This window comes from Anser anser, assembly GCF_964211835.1.
Source record: "Anser anser genome assembly, chromosome: 1".
Classification (NCBI taxonomy): domain Eukaryota; kingdom Metazoa; phylum Chordata; class Aves; order Anseriformes; family Anatidae; genus Anser; species Anser anser.
In genome coordinates, this window is record NC_139720.1 from 18,472,950 (window position 1) to 18,492,783 (window position 19,834).

At 37.0% G+C, this 19,834-nt stretch overlaps 1 protein-coding gene across 5 annotated transcripts in view; it reads left to right on the forward strand.

Annotated features, from left to right (window-relative positions):
• TAFA5 (TAFA chemokine like family member 5) overlaps positions 1 to 19,834 on the forward strand; it is a 432,306-nt gene that overhangs the window by 341,637 nt on the left and 70,835 nt on the right. For 3 of the 5 annotated variants that reach the window (XR_014578642.1, XM_083821409.1, XM_083821410.1), the window contains exon 3: positions 8,533 to 8,660. Coding sequence is in view for 2 of the 5 variants with exons in the window: in XM_083821409.1 (XP_083677535.1) it covers positions 8,533 to 8,660 (128 nt within the window). In the remaining 3 variants the exon portion in view is untranslated. Of the gene's footprint in view, positions 1 to 8,532; positions 8,661 to 12,701; positions 12,822 to 19,834 lie in introns of all 5 variants that reach the window. The other 2 variants (XR_014578643.1, XR_014578644.1) reach the window with 1 other exon arrangement.

Consider the following 19,834-nt stretch of genomic DNA (forward strand, 5'->3'; position numbering starts at 1 on the left):
ACACTGGACTTGGAAAGTACCAAAAGCAATGAGGGCCAGAGGAGAACCACTCTGCTAAATGTCTGGCTTTCAAATACACATGGAGAACAAGTAAAGTTCAAAGAAATCTCTTTAAAAGATTAAATAGTAACTAATTTCTGTACTTAAGCACATGGAGTTTCACATTCTCTTTCTCACTTCTTTGTCCATGCAAAAGATGAAGTGTCAAATTAAGAGGTATTTTATTTTATTTTATTTTATTTTATTTTATTTTATTTTATTTTATTTTATTTATTTTTCTTACTGACCATGTGCGGAGTTCATTGAACATAAGTAGTAAACCTGGGTACACAACTGCTATGCAGCTTGAATCCCAAAAAAGACATTGATTCTCCGCTGTCATTTCAGCATGTTTCACTTTCCTGAGAGCACAGAATCAGATATTCTGCAGTTGCCCCTGAGTAACAGGGCTGCTCGTGACAATCTGCCCAGTTCTTTCACATTCTTCTTTTAACCACAGTGAATCTAGTCTTCCACTGCAGTACTCTGCTCATATCGGGAGGACTGAAACTGGTGTACTTGAGAGGAAAAAAAAAAAAAATCTATTCTATTATTTAGCCTTCACTTACCCATGTTGTCCTGCTGTCTTCACTGAACAAGTTGCATGGGTTTTTGACCTTGCCCAACTACCTCAGTAGCTACTACATATAGATGGACTTTGTCCTGTGCTGTCCTCTTTTACCTTCCTTTCTTGTCTTATTCTTTGTTTTCTATTATCTGTTTTCTTGTTGCTTTCCATTATATTACTCCCTTGTCTCTGCCGTTTGCTGTTGTCTTCAGATCCTCTTCTTTAGGTCTGAAATTGCTGTCCCCCTCCGGTTAAATTTGCTGTTCTCAGTGTGCTGGCAGCAAAGTGAAATGTGATGAAAAGCTAATCTCTGAAGGGTTCTTTGCTGGCATATCACAGATCAGATTTTTAGTAAATTTTACTTTGCTTCCAGCACACTAATTGAATACAGCAGAGCAGAACAGCAGGGGACAGCAACAGAAAACACAGAGTCCTGACAAAGGCTTTCTCTAGGGGTAGGTGTTCAATTAGCATCTCTTATTAGATGGCAAATGCTAACTACCCACAGACAATGAAGTGCTAGATCATTCACAGATTGAAAAGTTGTGAATATGTACATCTTTGGGCATTCAGGCAAGTGCTGAAATCCTGGCCTAAGTTGTGGGGCAGGTTGCCTGTTGAAAGCATTGGCCTTCTGATACGTAGTTAAAAAAGAGTGGTTTAGAAGAGGCTAGTAACACTTGTAATATGTCTACAGAAAACTCTAACATGTAGATTTTTTCTGCATTTATTATTTAATATGACTGTCAGAATGCTTGCTGTGACCCTGCAAGACTTGGCAAGTGATACTGCATTTTTTTTTCTGTTTCTAACAGTTAGATTGTTTTATAAGCAGTTAAAAAATATATTTGCTGTACTGCTTTTCCATGTGAGCAAATGTAGCAATTGCCAGAGAAAGGCCAAGAGGTTGAGAACGAATGCAGAGATATACTACAGTCTCAAATGAGCGCAATTATAAATAGAAGAAAATTGACCCTTGAAACTTTAAATTGAAACAGACATAAATTGACTATGAAACTGATTTGTAGGGCATTTTTCATTTTCAGATAGTGCTTCAGTCATACAGGTATTTGAACATCTGGATGTAGACGAATCTGAGATACCTATCAATAGATCACTGCATCACATACTTTTAGGACTTTCAAAGAACTGAAGAGAGAGGTCACATAAATACATGCTTGTTTATTCACTACAGATGGTTAGATATCTTTTGTTCCTGTGCATTTACTCTCTTATATTTATTTTCATAGTTTAGGTATTTATTTATTGATTGGTGTATCATAATGAGGAAATTCTGTTATTGGGAGACACCAAAAGGAAGGAAGATAAGAGCTGTTGAATTTCATTAAGAGTGCTTGCAGAATCTTGTTTAATTGTATTTTTGTTTGTTTGTTTGTTTTGTTTTGTTTTTATCCTCTGTCTAGTGTTCTGGGCATTTAATATGTATTAATAGCCATTTCTGGTTTGTGCAATATCTTTGAAATTTCTTATTCTTAAGTTGTCAGTATGTATTTATTTGAAAGAATTTTATGAAGATTCAGCAAAACATTAGGTACCTTCATAAAATTAAACAGATGCCAGGATGCCTTGCTGAATGCAGTAGTTTTGAAATTAAACCTGTGCTGCTGTGGTTTATGGAGGTTGCTAGGTATTCACACAGCATCATCCACCTCTTATGCCACAGCTGAATTCCTAGGGATTATGCCTGTAACTAGCAGGAGTGTCCCTTAGGCAGTGCTAGTTTGGGATGACACGGGTGAGTGCGTAATTCAGAGATCATCTCCTGCTTCTCCCCAAAATGGGAGCTCGTGGTGTAATCTGCGCTGTTTCCGTTAAACCAAATCTTTCATCCTTCTGTATGGAACATGTCAATATTGAAGGTTTCTTCTCAACCGTGGGGATGCAATAAGATTTCTCCCTTACTGCAGCTATGATTGCGGTGAGCTGCACGAAGAGCCTCTGCCCTGTCATTCAGTTTTCTACTCTTCATCTCGTTACCTGTTGTCAATTTGCAGCCTCTTGGTAGCCTGCAGGAGAACATTTTTTTCCATGTATTTCTCAAGCTCCCTCCCAGTCTTGACAGCAAGAGCAAAATGACAAAATGGGTGTCTAGATATTGCTATATTGCTGTTCTTAGAACTGAATAGTCTTTGGTCTAGATGTCCTATAAATTATTGAGACGAGCTAACTCTGTGAATTAACACTGCTTCCAGTGTTTTAAGTGAAGTAGAATGACTGCTGTAAAAGGTATCCAAGCTTTGTGATGTTTCCTTGTTGTATAGTAAAATAGATTAATGTTTGGGACTTATACACTATTACAGTCAAATCGCTGCACTAAAGACATTTCATGATTGCAATGTCTTGTTAAAGGACTCAATTCAGTTTGTGTTTCTGCTGGACTCTTTTCTGCTGCTCCAATCTAACTGATAAATATTTTTAAAAGCCTATTACTTTCATAAAATTATTCTCTGGTTAATTTCTCATATATATGTATTAAATGGGACAGAGAAGGGTCTCTGGACAAACAATCACTATGTTTTGCTTTTAGCACTGCAACAAATTTTTTGTGTGACCTTGGGCAAGTCAATTAACTTCTGTACAAAATAGGGATAATTAACATAATTTACCAGTCCTAGGTAAAACTAGCTAAACAAAAGAAGTTCTGCAAAGTTTTTTGGTAGGTAGATATTCTGTATGTACTGAATCAGGCAGAGAATAGAAATGGTTAGAGGAAAAGTTAAAATAGTAAAGGAGGCAGATTACAGCTGAATAAAGTGGAAGAAGAAATAGGAAAAACATGAGGTAAAGAGAATATGGAGGTAGGAGGAGGTGTGAGATGATGGAACCATTTGGGATCAACTGGAGGTGATCAATAATAATAGATATAGATCCTGTTTAGAAGGGGAAAGGGATCACTAGGATAAATATGAAGCTACATCTAAACTAATGAATCCCCAATGGCATTCCTGAACTTTGTGAATCAGCTATCGTGATAAGCTTTCTTCAAAGTTCAAGGCAAACAACAATGAAATAAGGTATGAAAATCGAAAAGGAAATATTTTCTCCAATGCATACGTTACATCTTGCATTAAGTACAAGAAGTCATCATTGAAAAAAAAATACTGTGAAGGAGAATATCATTTTTTAAGAATTACAGGCAATCTAAGCCGTCATTTAAGAAGCACATTTAAAAACTCTGTATTCCACTTGGACTTGGGAGAAATCTTCCCTGCTCTCTGTTACACAGAATCTTCCATTTGCTACCTCAGGCACCTGGAACTGACTGACTTTCTTTAGGTTCTTCTACCATGATTTTCAGTAGGATTTGTAAATATTCAATTCACACACCACTTTTCATGCCTAGGACCATGGTATATCCTGAAATCATATTATCAGTATCCAAATGCTGTTTTAACCAATAGTCTTATTCAATGAAAAAATAATACACTTTTTTTTTATTTTTATTATTTCCAAGTCCATTCTCCAACATTTTTTTTTAAATCTTTTACAATCTGACATTGTTAATCTAACATATTTTACATGGCTGTAAGTTTTTGCATTTATTGCTACTGTTCAAATTTATCTCACTTTTTGCTATAACAAAACTTAATGATTTTCCATTGTGAGATTGAGTGGAGATGCAGCCATCGATAACTATGTGAATGTAGAATGAATGTGTGAAAAGAATCTATAGAAAATAAAGCTGTTTTTCCATACAAAAGTATACATATGATGTTAAACTAGGTGAGAAGCTTAGAGACAAAACATGTCTAATTGCAATATTTAGCAGAAAATCATCCATGGTATTCTGAAACACTTCTCAGTTAAATATTCTTAAATTGGACTATACTGATTATGGATGGAGACTTTTTTTTTTTTTTAACAACTCCATTGGAAATCTATTGTAAATGTTTTATTTAACAGAATGTTTAAGAACATTTTAGTGAGTAGCTTCGCATCATGTTGGTATCACCTCTGCCTGCCTGGCACATCTCAGACCTGTTTGTATGAAAAGCCCTTGGATAGGCCCCATTTGTTCTCCAGTTCAAAACTCCAGGAAACCAGTTCTACCATGTGCTGAGCACCATCAGTTCCTATTAACTTCAGCTTAAGTGAAAGGGCACAGCCCTTCTTAGGAGATGCAAAGCAGTGTCAGATCAGATTCTTAAGATGAAATTCAGTTCTTTGCAGAAAGCTTGCACAAAGCCTATGTATCATTTAAGTGCCACTTAATTCTTTATAATAGAGCTTGGAGTAGGTTTGAAGAGTGTGATAGGCTTTTTGCTGTCTGTCTGCAGAAGGCTGAATTTCACCCCTGGTGAATATACACAGTAAAAATGCAACTATACTGCCTCAGGAAATACATTGTATTCCTTTGCTTTGAGTAGTGTAACTCATTTCAAATTACTGATAGAAATTCTTGATACTGTGCTGATAAAATGGTTGTATACTTTGCTCCCTGTATTATGTATTTAGCTTCACTGTGATACTCTGCTATAGTGGGCAAACTGAAAAGTAAAAATGCAAAAATAGGGATAATCCCACAGGTATGGATATGGCCTCTGATGTGGCTGCACGTGCTTAACAGAACAATATGTCCGTATAAACTTCAAGTGGCCCACCTGGCCTACTTTTGGCAAATGGCCCAGAAAACAAGGCCTGTTAAGACGGGAATATGAATCCACGTGTGCTATATGAAATTGTCTGGAAGGTTTTTACATAAAACTAACCATGTTAAGGAGGAAGGCACCTGCTGGATTAAACTGTACCCAGGGAATTGCAGAGACATTGGGGGGGGGGGGGGGGGGGGCGCAATGAGAGAGAAAAAAATGTGTCATCTTGAAATGAGCAGTATAGGAGGGACATGAAGATTTGTAAGGGGGGAGAGATCCTGGGGAGCAGACAGTGCCAGCGGTGTGGGTCACAGCACCAGGGCTGCAGCACTGGGGGCAGCCCTGGAGCTAGAGCACTTTAGACCACGTGAACTGATTAGTTTTTTTCTTTAAAAAAAAAAAAGGCATTTTTATTTAGATGCATAAGCTAGTCTTAAGATAAGATATAAATGTTTTAGATTTTATGTTCCGTAAACTTCTTTGGGTGTGTTTTAAATTTGCGTGGATATAGCCAATACCCAGAGCAATGGCTCCATGTATTCGTGATATTCCAGATAGCTTCATTCTAAGATAGCAAACAAGCAAGCGCTAAGAGTAATCCACAGAGGAAAAGAAATATATTTTTGAAGATTAGTTCAAATTATGTTTCATGGAAAATCTCCCACCTGAGATAGCAGAGGCAATCTAATATATATATTTTGAGTTTAACTGACTATTCAGTCTTTTACTGAGCCTTCATATTGTTGAGACTTTGATAGAAATAGCCATTTCAATATGTGAATTGCAAAATATATAAATGCAAATGGGTGAGGTTTGTTGTTAACATTTTACTGAGGTTTTTCTGTCAAGTCTGCAACTGAAAGCATTCTCAGGAAGGATGCACCAAGGAAGAATGACGCTATTATCTGTTACATAGGAGATGTTAGCCTTGAAAACTGATACAATCCAGTTCTCAACAGAGCAGTACCTATGCACCCCAAGTACAATCTGATTTTTTTTTTTATTATGTTTTATAAAAACTTAGTGGATCTGCTTCAAAAAATTTTGTGGTTACAAAAATTGTTTGGGAATCATTGCTCTGGTAATATATAACACCTAATGAACAGAGCAAATTCCTATGTAGATGTTTGGGAGTTAAAGTAGTTTTTATAATGAAAATCTTAATATGAATTTCAGATCGAGCTTCCACTGAAAGAAATCAGTGTTCGTTATATTGCTAGAGCTTACCAACAATTGTACCGGGACTGAGGACACAAGCTGTTTCATGTCAAAATATTGGAAAGGATTTTATTAGAAGACTTTAAATTACAGTTCTATTTCTTGCTATGATCTAGCGGCATTGGGAATTGTATTCTTAAGTAGTTCCAAACAGAGGAAGTCGGGAGTGTAAGGAGGCTGAATCACATGTTCAGGTGAGCACAAAGAGCTGCCACTGCCACTGGGTATAAGTGCCTGCTTTTAAGCTCCTTGAACCTGACATTAATTTGAAACACCAGAAGCTTCATGTACACTTCTTTCCCCTGTAGCTCTCTTTTTGTTTGGCTCATGATTTTTGAAGATTTATTGCACGACTCTGAGAACAGCATCACATGTGAACATAGAAGAGGACATGATCTGTGTCCTTATATGTGGAATTTGTTCTCTCTTTGAATCCTGAAACACACTTATGTGCACAAATTCAGGTGGCAAAGCTTTCTCATAGCCTAGTCTAATATTGTCAAGATGATCTCTGAAGGAAATGAAAGCCATTTTCTGTGGATTACAAACCTTACAGTCTGAGCAAAAGATAGATTGTTTTGGGAGCCTTACCTAATTTAGCATGAACATATGGCACAGTGCAAGAGATTCCATGACTGTATATGCATTTTATAAAATGTATCCCAAACTAACACTCCACCATACAATTTTGCCTCCAGGGAGAGAGTGAAAGAATAACAAAACGTTTGATATTAGTCATATTACTTAATATTCTACCAGAATGAACCCAGATACTACAGAGCTGAACTCAGATGTTGTAGTATTATAACCCAGACATAAGTTTACAGGAATTAAACCCACTGTTCTACCTGGCTTGAAAAAAAAAGTTTTCCCTACAGCTGTTCCACATCCACTTTAATGCAGTCAGAGCTCTCTTGTTCCGTGACTACTTGCTACGTTACCTTGAGGATATTTTGCAAAGCTAGCTTAGTTGAGACACTAAGTGTTAAGAGCACACAAAGCACACAACCCAGCATCTTTCAGATAGTTAGGGACCTTCACCTTTCTGACCAGACCTCCTTTCCCCTGTAGTATTAGGGTAATAAGTTGTTCAATTCTTTTCCCTCTGCTTATTGTCTCCTTCCCCATGATTTCCTCACCTTTACTTCCCTGAGCATAGAATCAGAAAATGGATTCCTGAGTTGGAAGTAACCTACAAGGATCATTGAGTCCAACTCCTGGCTCCACACAGGACCACCCAAAAGTCAAAAATCAGACCCTATGTCTAACAGCATTGTCCAAATGCTTCTTGAGCTCCAGCAGGCTCAGTGCTGTGCCCACTGCCCTGGGCAGTCTGTCCCAGTGCCCGACCACCCTCTGGGTGCAGAGCCTTTCCCTAACACCTAGCCTCATCCTCTCCTGACCCAGCTCCATGCCGTTTCCTCCGGTCCTGTCACTGTCCTCAGGGAGCAAAGCTCAGCATCTGTCCCTCCATTCCCCTCGTGAGGGAGCTGCAGGCCACCACAAGGCCTGCTGTCGTGTCCTGCTTATGTTCCTAGTTCCCACCCCTAACTCTGCCTACCACTGCGAGTATCACAGGTGCTGCCATTATGTTGACCTCTTTACCTGTTTATTATTGCTTTTCTCTCGCCACTCTCTCTCATGTCTATTCTTCCTGTAAGCTCTTCAGAATAAGGAGTATCAGGTTTATACAGAGTATAACACAATGGATACCCATCATGGGTCATTTTTAGGCTACCTTATATAATGATTACTTAGAATAGTAAGGCTCCAGTGGTTAGCATTCCAAACAATATTTCAATGACTGTAAGAAGTATGGAATTGAAAAGTTAACCAACTTTTGTGTTATTTTTATGTACAACAGGGCTATCTTTCGTTTGTTGTTGTTTTTTAAATTTTATTTTTATAAAGAAATTAGTTGGCACAGCAGGTGCAAATAATTTTGTAAATTGCCTAAGGCTGTTTACATCATAACCTATGGCAGCATTATCAGATTATGAAAATAGACAACTCTAATGAGAAAGTGCTTAGAGATAAGTGAAATGTGAACTTTCCTGCAAACCTCTTTTTATTTTTTTTATTTTTTCTGTTCAGCACGAATTATCAAAACAAAACAGTGGTGCGAAATGCTTCCATGTTTAGAAGGAGAAGGCTGTGATTTGCTAATCAATAAATCAGGCTGGACCTGTACACAACCAGGAGGTCGGATAAAGACAACCACGGTAAGTCACTTCCCTTTTTTATATTTCCTCAATTTCTTTTCCACTGTGGTTTACTGAAAAACAAAGAGTGAGATTTCTAATTGTTTTTCAGTACAGATATGTAAGGTCCGGTGCCTTATAATTAATCTATGAGTCCAAGTGTGCTTATTGAAATGCATAGCAATGTTACCACAAAGAAAGGAAAAATGTGTAATGCCCACAAGAGTGGAAATTATATCAAGGTTTTCTTAAAAGGGACCAGTGGTTTAACACATATATTCATACTGAAGAGAGTGTCTAACTCCTTCACTGTATGAGAATTTTCTTATGCCGAGCAAGTGTAAAATATAAAACTGAACACATGGTCTAGCAGAGCAAAAAGAAAGCTTACACTAGGAAATGGGGAGGAAATGTTATTGCTATTCCTACCATACTGAAAAAACAAGTTGCACAGATAGATCTTTAGTTTTCAACAAGACAATCAGTGAGACCTATAGAAAACCTAGTAGAAGAATTCTTTTTAGCTTCATTTTGATCCTAGTTTATTGATAGAACCCTCAAATCTTTGATTTGGTGTCTTGGCACATGTACTTGTAGTGAATCTGAGCGTGACAGTGATAGTTTCTAGGACCTGTAATATATCAAACATTTCTAGAAAATATACTCAAATGCCAATAATTTTCTAACTTCAGAAATGGAAAAAAATCTTGAGAAGTATAATAGAGCAAGACTCTGATAGCTTGCTAGACCTCTTGAAATGATTTTTCTCCTATAATCTTTTTTTAGATTTACAGGGAGTTGAGTGTAATTTAAATAAGGGCAATTGCAAGAATATTTTGTCTTAAAAGTACTTATTAGTGAGGACTAAATTAAGGCCCATCATCCCCTGCACAATTCCTCTGTCTGAGGAGGAGACAGACAGCAGTACAAAACCTTTTATAACTTCAGAATATCTATATTTTAGAAAATTATATTTTTTCTCTTTTATAAAAAGACTGAATATTTGATAAGACTTTCTAAGATATATGCAAACCAAACTCTATGAATTATGATCACTATTTTGATGCTCTTGTACTTGCCAGATGTAATTTTCATTATGGACAGGGCTGCAAAACTAACTCAGTTTCTGAGGTCTTACTTAAATATTGTTTGCCTTTGTCTTTCAAATTCAAGTTATCTAAGTGTGATATTAAAAAAAAAAAAAAAAAAAAAAGGGCCAGGAAGGGAATGAATGGTTTAAACTCTAATATTGGCTTCCGAGTCAAGGAGACCTAATATAGTAACTTCGTCATATTGATAGTATTATCTTAAGTCTTGTTAATGCAGAAGTGTTTTCTGGACTTGTGGTAAACAGATAAGCCATGTACCATGACACATGATCAGCTGTCATTACAGTTCTTTATTTGGTGTTTTATGCTATGGCATGGCTGAGTAATTCAAAGTAAGCAGAAGATGTATCCTTCATTTTCTATTTTTAATAAAGGGTTTCAGATATCCTTTTAGATTTAACACCAGAAGCCTGATTCTGAACTTTTACTTCTCTGTATAGCTCTTTAATGCTATTGACATGAATGGAATGACTCATGATTTTGATTAACACGAGAAATCATAATCATGCCCCATCTCAGTTAAATTATGGCCGTGACAAGTATAATATTATTAAGCAGACTCTCCCCCACACAAAGCACAGAGTTGTCATTGGTGAGGAGTGATTCTGCCAAAGAGCCAACTATAGAACAGCTCTGAGCATAAGCCCTCATCTAACATCAAGCAGCCTTCAACAGTTGGTATCACACATGCAGACACACAACAAACACACAGTACGTTTCAGTCAAGCCAGACTAGCAACTCAGAATGTTTAAAGAAGCTCTGAATCTAGAACGGGAAGGAAAAAAAAAAAGGGCAAACAACAATAAGAAACCCCAAGCCATAATACGGTATTAGTCATAATCCACACCTGAGTTGTCAGGCCCATTGCGGCATCTAAGTATAGCAGAAGGGATCAGAAGTATGCTGGGAAAGACTAGGAAAATGGTCACCAGGAAGTATGGGGAAATGAATGTCCTAACATATTAAGTGAATTATTATACATTAAATATATTATTAAGTGGAAATAAGTATTAACCATATCTGCAGTGATAGCCACATTCGGTACTTCATTTGCTAACTACCAATTTTGTTAACTCACATTTGTTAATCTAATATTTGCAGGCCTTTCCTGCTTATATTAGCTGGTATTGTGAAGATGCTTGACACTAGGTCTTGGATTGTTATAGGGGTGATAGATCATTTAGCAGAGAGATCACTGGTAAATGCTGAAGACAATCATTTACTACCTGTACTGTGGCCAGAACAGTATTGAACTCTGATGGACTGAGACCAGCTGTTGTGATAATACCAACTTTTGCTTATATTCCAGACTGTTGTGTGTAACTTTTGAAGAATTGGGTTTAGAAGTAGCACATGAAAATTTAGAACTAGTGGGGGTTCTGCCCAGGGCATGATTTCCTTCTTATGTGAGAATATATTATAGGACTTCTAGTTAAATATGATTCGACAAAAACAAGGATGAAACAGGATTCATTCTTTGTAGATGAGTTTAACATTATTTTTTCCCTATGAAAATAACAAACAAATAGCATATGAAAATACCTTTTGCTTCAAAGCACAAATACTATTTCTGTAAACTGCTACTTTATGCTTTGTGTCAAAATTCTTTAGACTATCTTTATGCAGAGCCAGATTTTTTCACTACATGGCACTTTTTGTAATCACCTCTGGAAATAATGCAACCAAATCAGAATTCTCCCCTCACATGGGTAGGAGCGTTTTATATCATTTTTGTGCTCACTTCGCACAGCTATAAATGACTACACAAGGTGTAAGGCAAAGGAGAATCAGGCTCAAAAGTATACTCTAAATGGATCTGGATGTCACTTCTGCCCTGTCATCCTTTCTACAAGGTGTGAATGAACCAAGGATTTTTCATCTGCTAAGAGGCTTTTAGAATCAAGCATTGACTGGGCTAACTGCCAATCTATATATTAAACAGCTGACTGTCAATACAAGGAAACAATATGGCAACTTGTAAAAGAAGACAGCAAGATAATACTACACAATTGTTAGCACTTTCAACATACTAAGTACTTCCATATAACAGATGTCCTTACAGTCACTTTAAAATCACCTGCCTTACAAATTTCTTCTTTTGCTACTCTCATTACACTTTATTTTTTTTTTTTAAATATGAAGTTATATATGTTAAGATAGTATGTAGATTCAATAGTGCCAGAAAAGATGTGATATTTTTTCAGAGATTGCTGAGAAGCATATCCATTTTATATTTCAAGAAAAAAAAAAAGTGCCAGTACATAAATGAGAAGATACACAATATATTGGCTTTACAGGGGAGATTAATTTTAGCACCAAAGTGTATATATGTTGCCAATGATCCATCACTACCTAATTGTTACTTAATTAATTCCTTCTTCTACATGATGTGATTTCAATGCATGGAGCTTAACAGAACACTCATGCGCCAGTTCCTCAGTAGCTAACCTTTTAAAACCTTTGCGATTTTACTGCTAAATTAGCTGAAGTGGGAAATTAAAGAGTGAAGAAGCTAAGAGAGAGCTCACAGTGGATAAAAGGTGTAATTACTCTGACATGGAGCTCAGTGCTTAGCTAGTAAAATTTACTAAGGATCTAGCTTCACCGAAGGACGTGACTTTCTTAATAGAGTTTACTTACACACAGAGCAACTTAGCATTCCTTGCCATTAATATAAATGACATGCTGGCTGGGTTGGAAAGGCAATTTGTTCTTTACCCTGAGAAATACAATAGCTGCTTTTATTGGCTGCAACTTGAATCAAGATTTTTCTGCAGAGCTTTATCATACACATAGGTATGATAAAGGTAGATTGGTTAATATGTACTGGTTTGCTTTTTGTCATTGACTTACAAGCAATGTGTTCTCATTCATACCATTACATTCAAAGTAAAAAAAAATATATAATATGTTACATACTTGTAACATACTTGAGAATTTACTTTTTTTTAGACTGAAGACCAGCTGGAAATGTCCTGAGGCCATGGTCTAGTGGTCTGAGCTTGGGACTGGGAGTCAGAAACTCCTGAGCTCTAATCCCGGCTCTGACAGTGACTCCCTCTGTGGCCTTGGGTAAGTCACTGAACCTCTCTGCCTCAGTTTCCCCAGCAGTAACAATAAGATTAAAGATCCCTAGCTTCTTACCTTAGTGAATCTGGGAGACCTGAGTTAACATTTTAAGAGGTTTAGAAATTCAGAGTAACTGAAAAATACAAATACTGTTATTTATAAATGTCCTTATTGGTGATTCTCATGTTGTTGTTAGATATTCACATAACCCTGGCATTCCTGTACTTAGCTTCACCTACATTCCAGCTCTGAGTGTTTCTAAATGTGCATTTCATAGTTCTGCAGGTTAGCTGCTTGTATTTGGTTAAGCTGTTTTGGGAAGTTTTTTTGACATCTCACCAGTTCTAGTCGTGTGTCATTCCAGCACACAATATCCACCAAAATAAGTTTTCAGACAGCACAAGATCAGAGCAGTGGAATGATGCAAGCCTGCATGCCATACCAAATTAAGTTTCCCTCTTCCCCTTTGTCAGAAGTGGTCAACTTATGAAACAGATGCATTAGACCTACTTGTCAGCAGGTCATCTACCAAGTTCCCTCTCTCCTAACTGTAAAAGGAACGCTACACAGAGACCAAAATTACAGAGGACATTTTTCAGGAGGCAGTTGTATCCCTTCATCTCAGTCCAAAGAATAGTTTTCAGAAACAAGTAGGAGGAAGCGATGGTCCTGAATTTTCTATTATTCATGGCCAAGACTGCTGGGGATCTTGGACTATATTTAAGCTATGGGACCAGAGGTGCGTACATCCTAGTTTCGAAGTCCATATACGTGCACCATAGTGAGTCGCAATGTCTTTGTCTTCTCTTTTTCTGTGTGGCCCTCTTCATGGTGGCATGCCTACCCAGCCTTGTGAGAGATCTTAGGAGCAGCAGAAAGAGCTCTGTAAAATACACATATGTGGTGAAATATATTGTTTCTTCAGGCTGATCCTCTTGCAGATCATCAGTCATTTTCACTCTAAATCTGTTGCTGGATTTCTAGAATCGTGAGTTAAGAAAAGTCACTATCCTTAATGTCACTAAGAACTCTCTCTATACTTAACACCTGCTGTCAACCATTCAGAGCTTCATGAGCTCTGAGACCATTTCTTCATCAAGCATTATGCATCACAAAGGCCTCTAAAACTAATTCATGTCTTGGCAAGGTGTTTCTGAAATTGCTATTTGAATAAAGCTTTCTGAGACCACTACCACATAATTAGCAGCTAGACCGAGCTACCTTTTATGTTTTACCTTGTAAAATCACGTACCATGTTGAGAAAGTTTAGAATATGAACACCTTCTCTGCAGATACTGTTAAGATTTAAAAAAAACATGATATTTAGATATGTAACTGTAAATATGAACTACCAAAATTAGGTTACTCATAATTAACTTCTCATTCTGATGTAACTACATATATACAAGATAAACCCTAATCACAGTCCAGTGCTTTCACTGAGCCTTTTAATATTTTTTGATTGATTTAGTATTCTTCCTGGTTGTACTAGCATTCATTATGACAAAATACCAATTCTTGAAATGTCGTAGCCGTGTGCTTCAGCATACACTCTGTAGATTTGTACCCCAGGACCTAGATACAACCTGTTATTTACTTCCATGGCTTTTAAGAAATTTTTATGTTTTGAACAGAGTTTCCATTGCTCTAATTGCTTACAAAAGGTATCATTGTTTATAAATAGGTCATCATTCCACTACTGGAACTAGATTCCCTTCTGTTAAATTCTAAGCAAGTTAGCATGTGAGTTGTCTGTCTTAAGTCTCAGAGAGTTTAAGTCATGTTTGTAGATCTTGTATTAAACAAGAGTAAACAGCTAAAGGCAAGCTTACAAATAAAGTGGAAGGAAGATCTTCATGACTGCATGTCTTAAGTCTATCGTGCATTGATGAATCTAAATAGAAATAATGTTCTCACGAAGCTAAGGAACCTAAATACAGTTAGATCATGCTATTGCTTCCAAATACACAAGTTCTCTTGCGTATTAGTACGGCTTCAATTAATAGTCTGTCCAAAAACATGCAGTCCATTGTGGTATCAGTACAGTGACACACACCCACCATTCCATCCCCTCCATCCCCATCATCCTTGTAAAAATACACTTCTCTGTGGCAAACTGCAGATCTTCAAGTCCTAAAACCAAAATGCTAGCAAAGGTTTGACAATTTTTGTAGATGTCCTGATGAAAAGAGCTGACAAACTTGAAGAACCACCTCCTTGGAGAGATTAGGTTCCTTCCTCTGTCCTGAGTGCTGAATCCTGGTTCTACCAATGTTCGGTGATTCACACTTGCCTGAAGAGAGACCACAATTTACTCTAGGAATAACTTGGAGTGAAATGTCTGAGTTGAAATTGTAATTTGTCAACATCTTAAATAATTCCATACAAGAAGATAGGGAAACACAGGTTTAGTTCTTTTTTTCAGAACACATATTTTCATGTTTTAATAGGGAATTATAATAGTCCCACATATATACAGAGTTACAGAAAATATGAATACCTATTTCTACTTGGGCTATTTTAAAAATATCGCAATTCCTTTGCAAATAAGTAAAGTCAATTTTCAGATAAATAAGATTTGTAGAGATATCTTTTCTCCCAGGATTGCTATTTTAACACACATTCATACTGGGAGGTAGCTTCTTGTATATTGTAGCCCTCAGTCCTGTCTTTCTATGCTAGTGTAGGGACAGATTTAAAGCTAAAGCTGGCTTACTGATTAATGCTGAGGAATTATATTTTTTTATACGTGTGATATGGGTTATTCGATATTTAAAACTAGCTATTTCTCTTTAAAATGAGCTACACTGATCCTTTTAAGGTCTGAACCACAAAGGTTTGAGTAAGTAAAAAACAAGTTCTACCCCAGGCAATAATAGGAAGATTCATGTGTTTGTGGAATAAACTTCATTTTCAGTAAAAACAAACAAACAAAACCCCACCTTGCATTTTTTATTTTTATTTTTTAATTATTATTCATTCTATACTTTGAAAACAGAATTCTGAAATGTATGTAAAACCACATTGTAACTCGGGGTAATCATTGACTACTGTGTCATAGGCTAAACTTACCCACTACATCATGGACATCTAACGTGTTCAAGTATATGCAAAGCTTTAAAAGCTGCATTTCAAAAAATGCCTAAATTGCTACTTGGGTCCTGGTTAAACAACAACAACAAAAACAACAAAAAAAGACTTTAATTTGAAATTCTTTTCAAATCCCTTAATTTTGTAATGCATCAGTAAAAATATGTGGGGATATATAAATAAAATTAGATGGGGATAAGATTCTCAGTGACCTCAAAACCAAAGAAAGAACCTGAGTTTTAAAAATGGAAGGCCAGGGCATAGAAAATTGAGAACTATAATGGATGATTCAAGTCTGCATGGGAGAATATAGGCTCATCAGAGAATGGATGTGAAGATGCTGATACTAGATTTTACTAGAATAGAATAGTTCAGTTGGAAGGATCCTTTAAAGATCATCTAGTCCAACTACCTGACCACTTCAAGCCTAACCAAATGTTAAAGCATATTAATGAGAGCATTATCCAAACACCTCTTGAACACTGACAGGCATGGGGTATCAACCACCTCACTTAGAATCCTGTTCCAGTGTTTGACCACATTACAATAAAGAAATTTTCCTTAATGTCTAGTGTGAACCTTCCCTGGTGCAGCTTTGTGCCCATCACTCGTATTCTATCTATTCAAATACTTAGCGGTATTAAAGGCATCTTGCGTGGGGTGGGCATAAATGACATCATAGAACCTATAGGAGACCATTGCCATTTTGGGGTGGCAGCTGTAGGCCATTCAGGACAAGCTAGGTCACTACCTGCCTGCATCAAGCAACTACATCTCATTCCTCATCTGCCAAACCAGACAATTTCACACAGTGTTGCCCAATCCTACAATGGTTTAGTCTTCACAATAGACTGACATTTGTCTGAAAGTTCTGATTTCTTGCATGAATATAATAAAAACAATTTTCATTTAATAAATGATTGCAAAGAGAGATTATCTGAGGAAACAATCCTGAATAATACAATTTCTTGATTCACTTTAAGTAGCACAATACACTAAGATGTGATTCAATAGATGTTATATGCCATGTAGCTGAAGTGAAAGGGTCTACATTATACATTGTACATGTGGAAGAAATGGAGGAAGGTGGAAGGACCCATGATGGTGGAAGACGGAGGACCTGTGAACAGCACATAATAGAAGTTAACAGGAGTGTATTGATCTAGGTCGAGGTGGCCCAGGAGGTGAGAGATTTGTGAAAGGTCTAATTTTATTTTATTAGGAATAGTTTCAAAAGCATAGAAGATGCAAATGGGGAAGAAAGCTGTAAAACACTCAACACAGAACTGGAGTGTACAGTTTAAGTCATTTTTTTTATCTTTTTTATGGGAATGTAATGGAATACTATGAAGCTTGGAAACTGGTATGTCACATCAACATGAAGAATTTAAAATGATGCTAAAAATATTACACACCCATTTTGCATAGTGAGAATGTTCATAGTGCAAGTGTTAGAAGATGAAGCTGTTGAAAATGCACATCCATTTTGGAACATTTCTTTTTTAAGAATACCCTCAAAACATTCTGTTAAATCACACAAAACAAGCTAGAATTTTTGGACTGAACAAAACAAGCAGTCAATAAAGAAAATTAAATAGATGTGATAGCACAGGGTTTTCAATAATTTGTTTGACACATTATTTCCTAAAATCATACTTGAAAATTAATTCAGAAAGTCCTGTCACATTGAAAACTGCCATTTCAACAAGAAACTGGTGGAGGACCTGTGAACAGCACATAATAACAGTTAACAGGAGTGTATTGATCTAGGTCGAGGTGGCCCAGGAGGTGAGAGATTTGTGAAAGGTCTAATTTTATTTTATTAAGAATGGTTTCAAAAGCATAAAAGATGTTAAGCCCTTAAGTGTTATTGAAAATCTGTGGAAGGCAGGCACATAACAGACATTTCTGTTTTTCTATATTCCCCTGCTCTATTTTCATTAAGCATCTGGAATAGAGCTCCAATACTTAGTAGCATTATGTCTGCACACAAGTTTCTTTTCCTTGGGGGCAGACCTAAAGGATAGCCTTGTCTGTTTTTCAATCTAGTTAACTCCTGCCTGTAAGACTTTGTTCTCATCTATTCCTTCTGTTCTCATGCATATGAGCAGGCTAGGGTATACAGGAAGACAATTCAGCTAGCAATAGCCCAAGGTTTAGGTTATTCATGCTTTCATTAGATTCTCATTACATGGCTGAGACCAGAGGTTGGAAGTGAGCGAGACTGGCTGTTGCTTGATCCAAATCAAACCAGACAGTGAGGGTGTGTCAGTAAAATCAAACAGCAATATATAGGGAAATAGGACCTTTGTCTTTCAACTGACAATGCTGCTTCATGATAGCCTAAATCAATCTAAATCCAGTCTGCCCCAGTAATATCCTCCCACCCCACTTTGGCTGAGTATGCCTGACCTTTCTCTAGGGCAAGCAGTAAGTGCTTGTGGAAATGTCTGGTATACCCAAAAAGGAATTAGTTTTTGCCAGGTTAGTTTTCAGCCATATCAGCTCCAGAATAATCTTGAATAATACCAACAACTGCTGCAGGATATCCAGATAATTTCTTCAGCTAATGTTGTTATTCTTCCCCATTTGCACTTAACAAAGAATTCTGCAGTTGCCTCTGAGGTGCAAACAAAGCACTTGAAATACATCCCTCACATGAAGTACACTGGCATACCCTATTAGATGGAAAAAAATACTTGAAAGCCTATGTCCTGTACTGTAGAGAATGCTGTACTGTTCTACAGTAAGGATTTTAGCGTTAGCCTGTCTACTCTCTAATAACGGTCCCCTTTTTTATCAAAGTATATATAAGCATACATATCACAATTCAAAACTGGAATGCTGTCCAGCTGTGTATAATGTAATGACAGGGTGATTTCTGAAGAAATATTTATTTCTACTGATAGACATCGGACATCTTCAGGTACAGCAAATAAATATGGATTTCACATAAGACTAAGAGATATTCCCTTAAAGAAATAATTTTGGTAAATGGAAAGGGAGCAACATGTTACTGTAGGGACATTATTCTCGGAACATTCCTGAGACCTAGCTGGACATGTGATAATATAGCATCAAACAGCTTGCAAAGGAACAGTGAGTCATAAAAATAGAGGGAAGGGTTGAGGGGGAGAAACACTGTTGTCTGTGAAAATTATTTAGTCTCTCTGACTAGCTAAAAAGAAGTTGGCTGAGATCTGCAGGGCTGAAGTGAATTGTAACTTTTAGAGGTCAAATTCAAATAATAATTAAAACCCTAATTCTTGATACAGGCCAAATTTAAAGAGGTAATGCACTTAGGGAGGGAAGCATGTGGACCCAGTATGGTATTTCCTTTACTGTTTGAGATCTTTATCTGATCACCAGAGACCAAGGAAGCATGATAAGGACATTTCACAGAATATCTCCACAGCGTGTCTAGAGGGGGTTGCCACATTTCTCTGTAAATCCCACATACCTGCCAGACAGGAGCATAACCCAGATGAAGCCTGTTTGCAGTCCTTTTTTCAAGACTGATGAATCCAGGCAGAGAAAATAGTAAAAAGGAACTTTGTAGCCTAGTAAGAAGGGGACTTCTCTGGTGGAGAAGGAAGCATCAAGTACTGATCGTACTGGTGCTGTTTCTTAATTGAATATGTGTAAACCCTGAGGGAAGATCTTATCTTCCCAGGTTATGTTTTTCTGCTGAATCCGGAGCTGTCCAGGTGACTTGGGCATAGTTTGAATGTTGGTAACAGGTTAGAAGTCCCCTGGGGACTCAGGCATAATTTATGTGCTGATACACTGCTCTCAGATACTGCTTGAGCTTAGTGACTTTGCTTAATAAACCAAGGCACTTCTGAGTATCTCAGGAAGATCTGTCCCACTTCTGACACCTCCATGTTGCAGGTGACAGGAATAGGAAGATCTGCTCAGGTGTTTGT